We start from the raw sequence: 15,221 nt of genomic DNA, 5'->3' as shown, positions 1-15,221 counted from the left end.
ATCTATGTATGTATGTCCATGTAATGAGAATATTACCAATGATTATGAGAATTTTGCAAATAAAAGACATTTATTAGAAAATTCTTTTGGAAACAAAACGATCAATTTTTTTTTTGGGTTTGAAAAGGAAACGATCAAGTTTAACAGTGATAGGTTTTTATTTTTTATTGCAATTGCCTGATAGTTCCTACATCCTAGTGGAAAAGAAAACGGCACTACGAATTCATCATTAAAAAAACAAAAGAAGCGGGCCCTTCAAAAAAATAAAAAAATATAAATCCGAATTCAAACGGTCCAATACTTTAAGCAGACGTCATCACAACCGTTGATTCAAATCACCATCCACCGTCGGATTTCTATATTCCCCTTTCCCCCCCTCTGTGTTCCCAAATTCAAAATACACTTGCACTCCCACCTCTCTCTCGCTTCCATCTCCACATTTTCGCCCTCATCTCTCCTTCCATTCGAAATGCCTTTCATTTCAGACACGGCGAGCGCCCTCAAGAGCCGGTTCGGGTTCCACGACCACTCTTCCGACCCGGTCCGGAGCACTCCGGATCTTCACAAATCCGCCGCCAAAGGGAGTTTCTCGGCGCTGAGGAGCATCGGCGACTGGGACGACCACGACGACGACGACGACGATGACGGGAAAGTCAGCACCGCTACGACGTCGTCCAGCCAGAGCTTCGAGTTCCGCGAAGACCCCTCGTTCTGGAAAGATCACAACGTCCAGGTAGTTAGAGAAATTGCTTTTGTGCCTTTTCAGATGCGGATTGAATTGGTGTCAGGCTTCTGTTGTTGAAGTTTTCGAGTCAGATTTGTATGGGATTTGATGTTGTTTTTGAGCTTTCTAGTGGTTTTTGTTTCGTTAGGGTTACTGTTAGATTTTGATTTTGAATATAAGCTGTTGGGGTTAATGTATCGTGTGCTTTGGTGAAATTTTGCTCAGGTTATTATTCGGGTTCGTCCGCTTAGTAGCACTGAAATATCTGTGCAAGGCTATGGCAAATGCGTTCGTCAAGATAGCTGTCAGGCGGTTACTTGGACCGGGCATCCAGAGTCCCGGTTTACATTTGACATTGTTGCAGATGAGAATGTTACGCAGGTATATTTTCTTATTAAGGCTGTGTGGTTTCTTTTGTTGATTTTCTTTGTATTGGGAGCGTGGGACTTACTTCAGCATTGTCGTGTAATATACGCAGGAGCAGTTATTCAAAGTGGCAGGATTGCCGATGGTGGACAACTGCATGATAGGCTACAATAGTTGCATGTTTGCTTATGGCCAAGTGAGTTTCCCTGTAACATTCTGCTATTTTTCTCTATGTGTTTTTTTTTTTTTTTTTTTTGCGTGATTAAAGTCTGTGAAGGGATATGGAGGATGGTAGGTATGTGTAGGCACAATGATTTAATGAATTGACAATTGTGCTGGTTGCAAACTTGCAAGGGATTGGGCAAGCAAATGTTTCTGTTACTGTATTTTGCTTGTGGTTGTTTTCCCTTGACTTGATTGTTTCTGTGCAGACCGGAAGTGGGAAGACCCACACAATGCTTGGAGATATTGAGGGAGGCACACGAAGACACAGTGTCAACTGTGGGATGACGCCTAGAGTCTTTGAGTACTTATTCTCAAGAATTCAAAAGGTGAGTGATATCTTAGGGTATGATGAAAATTACTATACATAGAAGAATTTGTTGTATGATTACTTAACTACAAAATCTCAAGAGGTAAAGAAGATGGTCTTGAAGGTTCATAATTTTATTAGAACCATAATTTTATTAGAACGAATGTTATAATTAGCTCAAGGTAGTGATGCACAACATTATGTGTAACTTGAGAGGCGATTTTTGAGGGGTTGATACCTAACATTTCTTCAAAACTTCAAATCAAAATTAGTCTTAGTTCCGAGTAATCAAATCATCGGATCCACATAACACAAAAAAGCGGTCATCCTTGAATGAGACATAGTTCCAAGTGTTGGTTTGGCTACATGAATCCTTGTGCAACATTTAGTTCTGCTCAAGTTGAATGTGAATCACATAGATTATTATCATTGCTTAGTATTTTTAACAAGCTACTAATGCAAGTTTTATTGGTTAATTTTACAGGAAAAAGAGGCAGGCAGAGATGAAAAGCTAAAGTTCATATGTAAATGCTCATTTTTAGAAATATACAACGAACAGATTCTGGATCTTTTGGACCCATCGACTAACAACTTGCAGGTATGGGTCGCTTACTCTTGAGTTTTGAAAGTTTTATGTAAAAACTTTTCTGATTGTCTAAGTACACTTACAGGACTAATGCAAATCTTTTTCTGTTTTCATACGACAGATCCTTATATTTCTTTCTTTCTGTTTCTACATTAATATTAAAAGTACATTGCAAATTTTAAACATAGTCTTTTATACAGTTTCGTTTTTGTTGCATTTTTATGCCTTGTTGTGAAAATCTTGAGTATTTTGCAGATAAGAGAAGACATAAAGAAAGGGGTTTACGTGGAAAATCTCAAGGAGGTTGAAGTTACAAGTGCTCGAGATGTTATCCAACAACTTATTCAAGTACAGAAGATCTCCACTCATGCTCTTTATCATTTCAACTTCAAATTTCTTTCTTAGCCAGAGCTCATTAGTTATTCTTAATCCAAGCCTTGTATGTATTCTGTTGCCTAAGTGCTGGTTGTAATTACTAAAGAAGTAAGGTCAAACATAAGTAACAGAATATATACAAGGTTTTTAATGCTCACTTAACAACTCAGAATTTGTTAGACAGCTCCGTTAGTTGTGATCATAGTGTTGTATGCACTCTGTTAACCTTCATTGGACTAATTAGAGGCTAAATGTAAGCACTAAATTGTATACAATGCTTTGTCTAAGGCACAAGTAAGGAGGCTGTCTAACAGTTTGTACTAGCAATCAATAGTTTAATGTTTTGAAATCATCCCGTGAATCTTAAAAGTTTGGTTTTGGAATGTGATAAAAGATTTTTTTTTTTTTTAGCTCCTGCTTACTTTGAGTAGTTCTTTTGCTGCAATAGAGAACATTTTAGAATTTCCTATAGTAATTAAGAATTTCGCATTTCCCACCAAACTTTATTATGTTTCAGGGTGCAGCTAACAGAAAGGTAGCTGCTACTAATATGAATCGTGCCAGTAGTCGGTCCCATAGTGTATTCACGTGCATCATCGAAAGTAAAGTAAGTTCGTTCTTTTCTTTGTTTTCATTTATGTAAAATTTGTAACAGATCTTGTATTGTTGTTCTTCTTACCGTTTCCGTGTGGTAGTTCATATTGAAATTTTACCCGATGGTTTGTCATCAGAGAGAATGCCAAGGAGTAACTCACCATAGGTTTGCTCGGCTTAATCTTGTTGACTTAGCAGGATCTGAAAGGTAAAGTTTTGTAAAGAAGAGCATGTGAATTTTCAATTCTATTTAAGTATTTATGAGGAAAGGGGTAGGTTGAAAACTGAAGGTAGATACATAGGGCGTTCCATTTCCTCTGTGGCTTTAGGAATAGATGGTAAAATGCAAGGTAAAGGAACTGAATTGATGGTAAAATTTGGCCGGCATCCCAAAACTTGTGCAGTAATAAGCTAGTTTCCATTGATTTCATTGCACTTTTTGAAATAAATGAAGATTTATTCTCATGGCAATTTGCCTCTTGATTTCTATGCTGTGCTCTGAGTATCCAAAACTAGGAAAATATTCATTGTTGTTTAGTTATCTATCTCTTTACGGCAGGCAGAAGAGTTCTGGTGCTGAAGGTGAACGGTTGAAGGAAGCTACTAATATCAACAAGTCTCTTTCAACATTGGGGTATATTTCCTGTACTATTTCTCTTTTGCTTTTTTGGTTAGGAAAATTTCGCGAACTATTCTTTTTTCTTTTTTATATTTTCTATCTTCGTTGATCTATAAGTGATAGATTAATTATCCATTCACTCATTGAAATGATTTATATATCTGCAGACTTGTGATTATGAATCTAGTAAATATGTCCAATGGGAAGTCACTCCATGTTCCGTACCGGGATTCAAAGCTAACATTTTTGCTTCAGGTGGTTTGTTCTACTATTTCGAATGCTATCAAATTCAGTTAGTCTTTTCTTTATAGAGGATGAATATTTTGTATTACATGATACATAAAGTAAGTTCATGTACATGGATATGAAATGACTGTCTATTGCAAGAAATTATTGTTTGATAAGTTCAGGTAAGCAAGCACTGGATGTGGGCCTTGTAAGCCTTGTTGTTTAAGCTATAGGAATTATTATTTCTTTTTCCAAAAATTAGTTTTTTTATCAGTATCGTCATAGTAAAAAAGTAGTTGCACGTCTATTTGAAAGTGTTTGCACTTGAGCTTTTGCTATAAGAATTTTATTCCATTTCAAGGATTAAGTGAAGTTGTTTACTTTAATGAGAATTAATTAAATAAAATATCAAGTCCAACAGTTTCTTGCTAGCTGTGCTTTCATGATTTGGAAACTGAATTTTTTGTGTAATCCCAAAATTCCATTTTGTTTTCTTTTCAGGATTCTCTCGGTGGGAATTCCAAGACAATTATAATAGCAAATATCAGTCCTTCTAGCTGGTTAGTAATTCTCCTTTTCCTTACACTTCATGGTCTATGATCTGTTTTAGCATGTGTTTACGCATCATAAACTTTTTTATATTTTGGACTGCAGTTCCTAAAGGCCATTGGGTTTTAGTCTATCTTGTTATATGTTATTTTCTCCTTAAGAGTGATTATTGTTGTCTCTGGATTTAGAGCAAATGGATTTTAGTTTCATATATCGTCTTCTATGCTTGTTTAACATTTTTTGTGGGTATTTGCAGTTGTTCATTGGAGACATTGAGCACTTTGAAGTTTGCACAACGTGCTAAATTCATTAAGAACAATGTATGCTATTTTTCTTTGTTTGTGTTCTGCATGCAGATTTCTGTTGCATATATTTTGTTGTTTTGTCATACAAAACAGTTGGCTTCAACTTATGGTATATATTGTATGGACAAAACACATTCAAATTGGCTCCATTTAATATTATCTTTCCATTCCTTTTTAGTGTATGTTATATAAGTTTTCTCTTGACTGAGCTGTTACGGGACAGCAGTATGACTGATATTAATAATTGTGTGATCTTCAGGCAATTGTGAATGAGGATGCATCTGGAGATGTTATTGCGATGAGAGTGCAAATTCATCAGCTTAAGGTTGCATGCTTAATCTTATCTCTGTGTGTGTGTGAGGAGTACCTCACTGCCAGTATATTGTGTGCTATAGATTTCTGACTATTAGCCCTTATGCTTGGATATTTTTCTGGAAGATTATGCACTGATTCACTCCTTAGAGCATCTCCAATGATACTCATTATTTTTCTGTCAAACTTTAACAAAAGTGGATACAATGTTAACTTCTGTCGCTCCAACCATGCTCATAGTTTAGGGAGCCATAAACTTTTTTATTCTTTTTACAATTTAATATTTGGCCAAGAAAAAAAGAAGGGAAAAACTGTATCCTTTACACAGATTCTAGGAGTTTCTGGGAGCCAGTGGCTCTTTAATTACATGTAGGAACTCCTTGTGGTTTGCTATTTTAGGAGCATGATTGGAGTAGATTATCTTAACATCTCCATAAATTCTAATTTCTAGTTTGTTTTTGGGCCCCATTGGGAGATGCTCTTATGTATTGTAATGGTAACTTTGATATATTTGACTTGACAAACATCGTATTAGAAATTGTCAACTACTGTTCAACTTATCAACTATGAAGTTATATGGAGTACTCCTGTCAGTTTTATAGTTTACTACCAAGATTTTTTTTATTTGGTGATTTTTCATTATTGCTTATCTGGATAAGGAAAAGAATTAGTTGCCGAGAACTCCAGAGTATATTGCAGCATCAGTGTTTAGTGAAATGAATTTTATTGTCAGACTACTGTAATTATGACTTTATTAGTTCTTTTCTAATGAAGTTCAATCACCACTTTCTGAGTCAGACCAGTGTGCATAGTGTTAGTTTTCTTGTGATTTACATTCTATCTTATGCATATCCTTGTATTCATTTCCAGAAAGAAGTATCCCACTTACGAGGCCTTGTGGGTGGAGGCATTGAAAATCAGGACAATGAAACTTTGGCTGTAAGCTTTCCAGGATCTCCTGGATCTTTTAAGTGGGATGGACATGGATCCTTTAGTCCACTTGCTTCTGGTAAAAGAATATCTCAGGTATGATTCATTCTTATCTCTGGCATGGTCCATTTTATCACAGGAGTTGAAAGTATATCTCTGTGAAAGTTGGTTACTAACCAAGTTTATTACATTTTGTTTTCCAGAAAAAGGACTATGAAGTTGCTCTTGTTGGGGCTTTCAGGAGGGAAAAGGACAAAGACACTGCACTGCAGGCGTTGGCTTCTGAATGCCAGGCAGCTATGAAGCTAGTATGTATCAAAAGATTATCATTTACCATCATTGTATAGTGACTTAGATATGTCCTATTTTCAAAGTTATGCATATGCTGCAGATTTCCTTGGTCATCACGACATGATTTCTCTATCAACCAAGATCCCTAATTCCATGCCCAAACTTTGTTTTGATATTACCCTTAGACATGATATTATTTTCTTGAGTGGTTGTTTGATTTAATTATTGAAAAATTTGGAAATTACTTATCAATAATTCCTTGTGTTTTGGTGAATTAGGCCAAACAAAGAGAAGATGAAATACAGGGCCTGAAGATGAGGCTTCGATTTCGAGAGGCTGGCATAAAAAGGTTGGAAGTGGTTGCCAGTGGAAAGATCTCTGCTGAGACACACTTATTAACGGAAAAGGAGGAACATTTGAAGGAAATAGAGGTATTGCGTTCTCAGGTTGATCGAAGCCAAGAAGTGACTAGATTTGCTATGGAAAATTTGCGGCTAAAGGAAGAAATCAGAAGGTATGTATTTGTTCTTATGCCACTTGAGTCCTTTTTTATTTTTTGTTATTTATTATTATTTATAATTCTGTTCCTTCTCAAACTGAAGATACTAGTAGTGAATGTCCTAAGGTTTAGGGCCCTAAGGTTTGAGGCCCTAATCAGGATTTTTAATGGTTTCTGATTTTGACATAAAAATTATCAAGAATAAATACACGCTTCTTGATTCCATCTGCAAGGACCTAAAACGGTTTTTAGTAACACTCATTGTTTCCATGAAGTTTCATTTCTTCATTGAAACTTTCCCCAAAGTTTAAGAAGTTCTGAGATTTTTTTATTTAAATTTCAAACCACAGGTTAAAGTCATTTTATGAAGAAGGTGAGCGGGAGATAATGAATGAACAAATAATGGTGCTACAGAACAAGGTAAAGCACTTGCATAATATAAAAGCCTTGACTCAAAATGAATGCTTCTTTCACTTTTCTGTGGATCTCAATATGCTTTCCGTTGTAACATGTAGTTGCTAGAAGCTCTCGATTGGAAACTTATGCATGAATCAGAGCCCTCCATGATTCAGGTATTTCATGCATGGTTTTAAATTCTGAAGGTGAATTATTTGAGAGAAATTTATATTAATTCAATTCTTTATGAATTGTCTATACAATAGAATACAAATCCAGATGCGCCAATGGAAGCTCCGCATGATGATTTTCTGAACTCCAAACAGGTGATTTCCAGGTTCACTATTTGTCTATAAACATTTTCCAATCATGCTAGCCTCTTATTCCTTATTGCATTGCCCCCTTTTTGCTTTTCTACATTCACATGTTTCATTAAGTAATGTTAGTCGTAGTAGTCATTGTAAGAATAACTGTTTCAACCAGGAAGTATAGCTAGTGTCCATGTTTTTTTTTCCCGAGTTTTATTTATTTATTTCTTTATTCGTTTACTGATTTTTATATATATTTTTTATTTTAACTATAACATTGTTTACACAGGAGAAAGCATTCCATTGGCAATCTTCAATCAATGAGGAGAATGAATTTCTCCGTATGCAGGTAAATATGTAAATCCCCTCCTCAGTTGAACTTCATTTTTCCTTGATAGAAGAGGCTTTCTTATGTAATCTTAACTTGTTAATGCAGGCCATTCAAAACCAATCAGAAATTGATACGCTTCATAGACAGCTTGAAGTCTGCCTTGAAGAGAAAGGGAATTTAGAAAGGTAAATCATATGGTTTTCACTCTATCTCAAAAAAATCCCAACATTCTGAAGCCCAACATTCTGAAGTTATGATGGCTCAATACATAAAGTAAAATTCATTAGGCAGTCCTACTGAGGTCGGTTGTTTTGTATCTATTAGACGTCTCATACTTTACATATATTTGTGCTTCACTTCTTTTTCTCTATGTATTTTCCTATGATGTAATGAGTTCGGGTTTTTGATCTATTACCAGTGACCTAATATTACATATCTCTGTAGGAATGTCAATGATTTGATGACAAAACTTGAAGAAGAGACATCTAGAGCCCTGAAAGAAAACACAAATCAAGTTGAGCTTCCTTCCTTGTTATCTGATGTGCCCATCATAAATTTCAGTGATCAAATGGAGCTAAAAACAATGGTTGACGCAATTGCTGCTGCAAGTCAGAGAGAGGCTGAGGCTCATGAGACAGCGATAACCCTGTCTAAAGAGAATGATGAACTGCGAAAGAAGCTTAAGGTTTTGATTGAAGATAATAACAAGCTCATTGAATTATATGAAGGGGCCACTTCGGAGAGTAGCTACAGAAATTTAAAAAAGTCTGAAAGTACTCATGATGGCACTGAAACTCACAGTAATGGTGGTTTTGTTGAACTTGCTAAAGCAACGGAGGTTAAGAACTTGAAGCATCAGCTTGTGGAAATGCATGAAGAAAATGAAAAACTTTTGGGTTTATATGAAAGAGCTATGCAGGAGAGGGATGAATTCAAAAGGGTGCTTTCTTCCTGTGGACAGAAAAGAGTTGATGATAAAGTACTTGAATCCCCAGAGAAGCTTGTTGAAGTTGATGGAGGGAAACACATAAGAGCATCTCCTACGGCTGTTGACGGGAGGAATTTTATTATTGAAGATGGTATTCCTGGTTCTGATGGAGGAGAAAGTCCTCAGTTTGGGAAACCTACATGTCAAGGAGCACTCTCAATTCAGGAATCTGGTCTGTCCGGATTCACTGCACAAGATGGACATCATACATCTGATGAAGTGAAAATGTGTACTGAAGAAAGTGGTGGCTCAAGATTCGTTGCGCATGATACTGAAATAAATTTAGGAAATGAGATTGATGTGGGAATTAAGACTGGCATGGAGATGGAGACATCATATCTCACTACTGTCAAGAATACTGAAGCAACAACCTATACTGAAAGATTCATGATGCATGATGCTGGAACTCAGTCTGACATGGAAATGGAGACACCAAATTTCACTACTGTCAATAATACTGAAGCGGAAGTTGATTTTGGAACTCAGTCTGATATGAAGCTGGAGACACCATCTCTTACTACAGCAAAGCTTTCAGAGGATCTAAATTTGGTCAGAAAGAAACTGGAAAGAGCAGATGAACAACTTGTAGATTCTGCCCAAACTGTTGCTGCATTTTCTTCCGTTGAGAAAGGAATACTAGAGGTTGGCACACTCTCAAGAGAAATTGATGTAATGGAAGATGAAATTCAGGTCAAGCAGCAACAATTGGAATCCTATAAGCTTCTCGCTTCAAAAAAAGAAGAAGAAAGGACTCTAATTGACAAAAAGTTGTCAGCTCTCAAATACTCCTTGTCCAACTTCTCTTCATCAGTACTTTACTTTGAGCAACGAGAAGCTCGGGCAAGAGCAAAGGCAACTGCTTCATCATCTTATCTGGGCCAAAAGAAAGGGGAATTCAGCTGTCTACAAGCGGAGGAGGATGAAATATCTGCTGCACAGAGAAAAATGCAAGAATCTGAAGTTGAATTAAAGAACATCCTTTCATGCTTGAAGTCAAAACTGGAGGAAGAAATTCAAAAACAACAGACTGGTCAGGTTCTCTTTGCAATAGATAATGTCGAAAGGATAGATACCTCACAGAAAAATTGGCAGTTGGGAGGTAAAGCTACTGAGTTACTGAAGTCCGAGGAAGAGAAAACCAAGCTGCAGACCGAGATGAAGCTATCTCGAGAAAAACTTGGTGCTTTAAGAAAGGAACTTGAGGAGTTGAACAGGAAATCTGAAAAGGTAGAAAGTAAGATGTTGGCTGTTCAGGTGGAGATACAGAAAGGTTTGAGGTCTGTGGAAGAGACAGAACTTCACCTTCAGGGTGTAATTAAGGAGAAGGAGATGCTGTTGGAAGTAAGAGATAATGGAAAGGGTGAAATCGAAAGTCTGATACTCGAGTACCAGCAGCATTGGTTTGAATCAGATTTGAAGGAGGGAGAGAAGGAGATTTTGGAGGAGGAGTTGCAGATTGAGTTAAAGAAGATGGATGACTTTCGTATATCAAGGGCTCTAGCAGCTGAGAAGACAAACCAGTTCTTGGACGCAAGATCTATTTCATGTTTCTTATCAGAAAAGATGGAAGAAGAGCTTCAAAGTGTTAGGGAATATGTTCTAGAGGCCAAGTCATTGCTAGGGGAGGAAAATTCAACCGTCAGTTGAATCCTTAATCAACTGTCACCACAATTTACTGTATTTCCACAAGAGAGGAAGCTTCGATTCAACTCCCCAACTGTGTAATTAGCAATTCACTTCTCTCTCCTGCTTTCTATGAACCAACACTGCAACTGTTCCATTGGTTTTAATCACTTTTTCCCCTGTTGGTAGAAAGAATCATCATATTCAACTAGACTTGATAGTTCTGATATGTTAATCTGATATGTCAACAATGGGTATATGACATTATTACCCATTGTTGAGATCAGGATAGTACTCTTTTATTCTTTGTCTTGCTGAAACCATACACAACAAGTAACACTTTTGCTAATTAAACTCCATAAACCACTCATTGTCTACAAAGCTAAACTAAGCCTACAATCATAGTATAACTGTATAAGTACCTCGGACACAAATAACAAAAACTCATTTCCAAGAACGATAGTGAAAACAATATAAGTTAACAAACTCATTTTCACTATCTTTATTGTTTTCAATTCAATTAGTAGTTTGTGTTAACATTTTTGCTTATTGGAAATGAGTAGCATAATTAGTGTCTGGGGTTAAATTTTGTTGAGTAGTCATTGCTAGTTCTTGATCTCAGGGGCCGTGACCACTTACCCGATTTTAGGCTAAAAATTGTGTACTTACTCCACTAAGAGTTTTTTAACCTCATTTACCCAATCTAACAACTATTGACAGTTTTAACCTTATTTTAATTATTAAATTACAATCATCTCTCTCTCTCTCTCTCTCTCTCTCTCTCTCTCTCTCTCTCTCTCTCTCTCAAGTCGGATGTATTCATTTCTACTTTCGCAGGCGCCAGCGACATCGAAGCGGTGAGGCCACAGTTGTTCGGTGACTTTCGGAGAAGTTCAACCTCCGGCAGTGATCTGATTCGAACCGAGAGGATCCGAATTTGATCCTGCAGAACCAGACGCCTTCGTGAGTACAACCATTTGAATAGGAATCCGATCGATCAGCAAGTACAACCATTTTCGGAGGCAAGAACCTAGTGAGCACAGGCAGCAGATCAAGGAAGCCAACGCTGTCGTGAAAACCTGAAACCCCCCAAACCACCGCGGGGAAGCACCGGCGAAAATACTAGCCGACCCCACACGCTGATGGGTGCCCATATCACTTTTTTTTTTTTTGTATACTTTGAGTTCCGAGAATGAGGAAGCAAAAATAATAAATAAATAAACGTGTACAATTGTACATATAAATTGATCAATTGTGTCTGTAGTGTATTCATTTTGGTTTTGGGATTTTATGCCATTCACTTGAGGGCAAACATATGATTATTGGAGGGCAAACATATGATTATTGGAGGGCAAAAATATGATTATTGGAGGGCAATAATAATATTACTGAGGGGCAATAAAATGTTTATTGGGGCAATAATAAAATTATTTATTACGATAAACCTTCGAAAGTTTTCAAAATTCAAAACAACTTCATTTTTCACTAATTATTGATCCCCAATAACAAGTTTATTGGGGGGCAATAATATGATTATTGAGGGGCAATAATGTGATTACTGGGTATTATTGGGGGGTAATAAAAATCAGACGCCGGGAATCTGGACGCCGCAATAATTGATAATTGACAATTACGTTTTTTCTTTTTTCAAAAAAAAATTAAAAGAACCTTCTATCTTAGGTCACCAAATTACTATTAGTTAAATAGTCTATATTACTAATTAATTTTATCGAATTAATGTTTGATTAATGCTTGTTATCAATGGACAATTACACAATTGAAAATTATGTTTTTTCCTTATTAAAAACAAAAACTTTCTAACCTAAGCTCGCCAAATTAGTATTAGTTAAGTAGTCTTTATTACCAATTAATTATATCATTAGTAGTTTTCTTAACCAAATATAATTCTTTTTACATGCATTTTACGAAAGCCACAACAGTTAGTGTAAAAATAGATAATATTTTTTAAGTGTAGTCAAATGAGAACCTACTTTAGGACTTATTTACTCAAATGAGAATTTACTTTACTCTAATGAGAACCTATTACAATTACCACTTTTAATACTTAATTACTCAAATGAGAACCTACTTTACTCTAACGAAGACCATATTTACTTTAATGAGGATTTTTTTTCTTTCTAATTACCACATGTGTTCTCAAAGTGGTTACGTGAGTCCTCAGGTAAATATTATAGAAAATATAACATGTATGAGAAATGTTAATGCCCATAGCTTTACCCGTCCTCATTTGTGTAATAAAGTTATCTTTTGCGTAATTAAAGTAGTATATTGTGTAATGTCCATCGTTGAATTAGTAATTACTTTTAATCAACGTAATTCACCACAAACTCCAACAATTGATGAAAAACGATAAATTTTGTTCTAATTATAGTAATTACTCCACCTACAACCTATGTACTAGTTTATGGATAATTTTACAAGTGTGACAATAAATTTGTTATCAAAGTAGTAAATCTTTATGTTTTTACCATTAGTGAAATTATTATTACAATGACTACACATTTTATAACAACCCACAACACGATGTAAAAGCGGTAACTTTTGTTCTATTTGTAGTAATTACTCCACCTAAACTAATGTACTAATTTATAGACAATTTAACAAATATGACAACAAATTTGTTGTCAGAGTGGTAAATCTTTATATTTTTATCATTAATGAAATTATTACTACAATGACTACACATTTTACCACAACCATAACAATTGATGTAAAAGCGGTAACTTTTTCCTATTTATAGTAATTACTCAACCTAAACTAATGTACTAATTTATGGACAATTTAACAAGTGCAACAACAAATTTGTTGTCAAAGTGGTAAATCTTTATATTTTTATCATTAATGGAATAATTACTCAGTGACTACATATTTTACCATAACTCACAACTATTGGTGTAAAAGCAGTAACTTTTGTTCTGATTGTAGTAATTACTTCAAAAACTATACCATTTACAAGATTACCAACCATTTTACAATTCCGACAACATTTGGGTTGTGAACATGGTAAAATTAAAATTAGACCAAAAGATATATAACAACTCAGTATTTTAAGGAGCTTCTCCACTTGATAATTAAGGTTCTCCATTTGATAAAAGTTGTCCAAATATGATATTTACATCTTTGACCACTCAATTACAATAACCACAACAACTGTTGTCATAAGTCGTAATTGTAGTTCAACCATGTGTAATTTATTATTTTGACAATACTTGTTACATGATTTTTAACACGGTTACATATCAAGAAAGAGTATGTTGTTAATATGGTAAATTTTATTTTTAAAAATGACACATGTTGATATTTAATTGGGTAACCTGTTGACCAGTTCAGTAGGTTTCCACTATATTAATTACTAAAAGTAAAAAAAATAAAAAAAATAAGGGTGTGACATACATCAAGGTACTCTAGACGACCCCCAATTCTTGGGTACCTTGGTGTTTGTCATACCCTCATTTTGTTAAATATTTTGGACCATTGGATTGTAATATATCCAATGGTTCAGAATATTTAACAAATTGGTAACTTGTTTAGCCCTTAGTCTTTCTAATTTTTTTTTTCCTTTAGGTTTTTTTTTTTTTGAATCAATCCATCACTGATTGTAATATATTCATCACAAGCCAAAATAGGAAATTTATAAGGAAATTTATTGTAATTAGACAAGAATCTAAAAACATAGAGTTAGACCAAGGGCCAAAGCCCTAGCCCAAATTGAAGCCCAAAAGGTAGCTCTAAGAGAAGAGGCCCAAAACCGCAAGGCCCAATAGGACTTGGCTTGAGCAAGCCCAGATGCCATCTCCAATCTGTGCAGCACTTACCGTCCCACCGCCGATGTTGTCCAGCCACGCCGTCCACGCCACCAAGCCATCCAAACCCAGCATCGCCACGACTCATCGCCATGACGCACCGCCCTACGCCGCCGCCCAGATCACCAAGACCCATGCTGCTGCGCAGACCAAACGGAACCACACGGTCACTTAGATCATCAGGCACCGCCGTCCCTGCACAACACAACCATCGTCTGCCATATCATCTGGAACTCGCCTCCGCCACCCAACCAGACCTTGAGCCAATAACCTCTCTCCAAAACTCTCCGAGCGACTAGCCTTCAAACACCAGTCCGACAGCGGCCCATCAGCGGCAAGGAGGACCCTCACCAAGCCGGAGTGCCGCCGGACAAGCGGAAAATCTCAAACCCTAGACCCAAGAGCAGTCCTGGTTTTTTGGAACTTCTCTCTTCTTTGTTTGGTAGTGATTGATTTTTTTTTTCCTTTAGGGTTAAGTTGGAACAAGAAGAAGAATTTTTTTTTAATTGATAGAATCTCATAGTTTTAATTGTTTCCATGCTGCTAATAGGGGACATGTAGGAGAAACATAAAGGAGAGCTTTCTAATTTGTATCCGGCATGTGTTTCCTGGCTTGGTAATCGGTTCATCATTCGTAAGGGTAACGAGAAGCTTGGACTGTTCATTCCTAAGAGATGTATTGAGCATAAGAAAAGAGAAGAATAGAAAGATATGCTGCTCAAATGGCTGCAGCTACTTACATGACATAATGAAAATATAGATTGTCTATGAAGGTTTAGATGTAGTGTTGAGTGTAGCAATTAAACAATAAACGGTTTCTAGCTTATGTTACAAATATAAT

General features: G+C 36.0%; 1 protein-coding gene across 1 annotated transcript; it reads left to right on the top strand.

The window, feature by feature from the left end:
* Positions 1–395: 395 nt before the first annotated feature.
* Positions 396–10,895, top strand: LOC112201869 (kinesin-like protein KIN-12E). Its single transcript, XM_024342792.2, has 22 exons — positions 396–733; positions 950–1,105; positions 1,203–1,286; positions 1,522–1,641; positions 2,107–2,220; positions 2,464–2,556; positions 3,101–3,190; positions 3,315–3,385; positions 3,737–3,811; positions 3,964–4,051; positions 4,526–4,584; positions 4,830–4,893; positions 5,138–5,203; positions 6,061–6,216; positions 6,324–6,428; positions 6,690–6,925; positions 7,261–7,330; positions 7,426–7,482; positions 7,573–7,632; positions 7,904–7,963; positions 8,051–8,130; positions 8,390–10,895. The coding sequence occupies exons 1-22, from the start codon at positions 470–472 to the stop codon at positions 10,578–10,580; spliced, it is 4,359 nt and encodes a 1,452-aa protein (XP_024198560.1). The 5' UTR covers positions 396–469; the 3' UTR covers positions 10,581–10,895.
* Positions 10,896–15,221: the final 4,326 nt, after the last annotated feature.

This window comes from Rosa chinensis, chromosome 5 (genome assembly GCF_002994745.2).
Source record: "Rosa chinensis cultivar Old Blush chromosome 5, RchiOBHm-V2, whole genome shotgun sequence".
Taxonomy (NCBI): Eukaryota; Viridiplantae; Streptophyta; class Magnoliopsida; order Rosales; family Rosaceae; genus Rosa; species Rosa chinensis.
The sequence above is the reverse complement of the archived record's forward strand: the minus strand, read 5'-3'. Positions and strand labels throughout refer to the sequence as shown.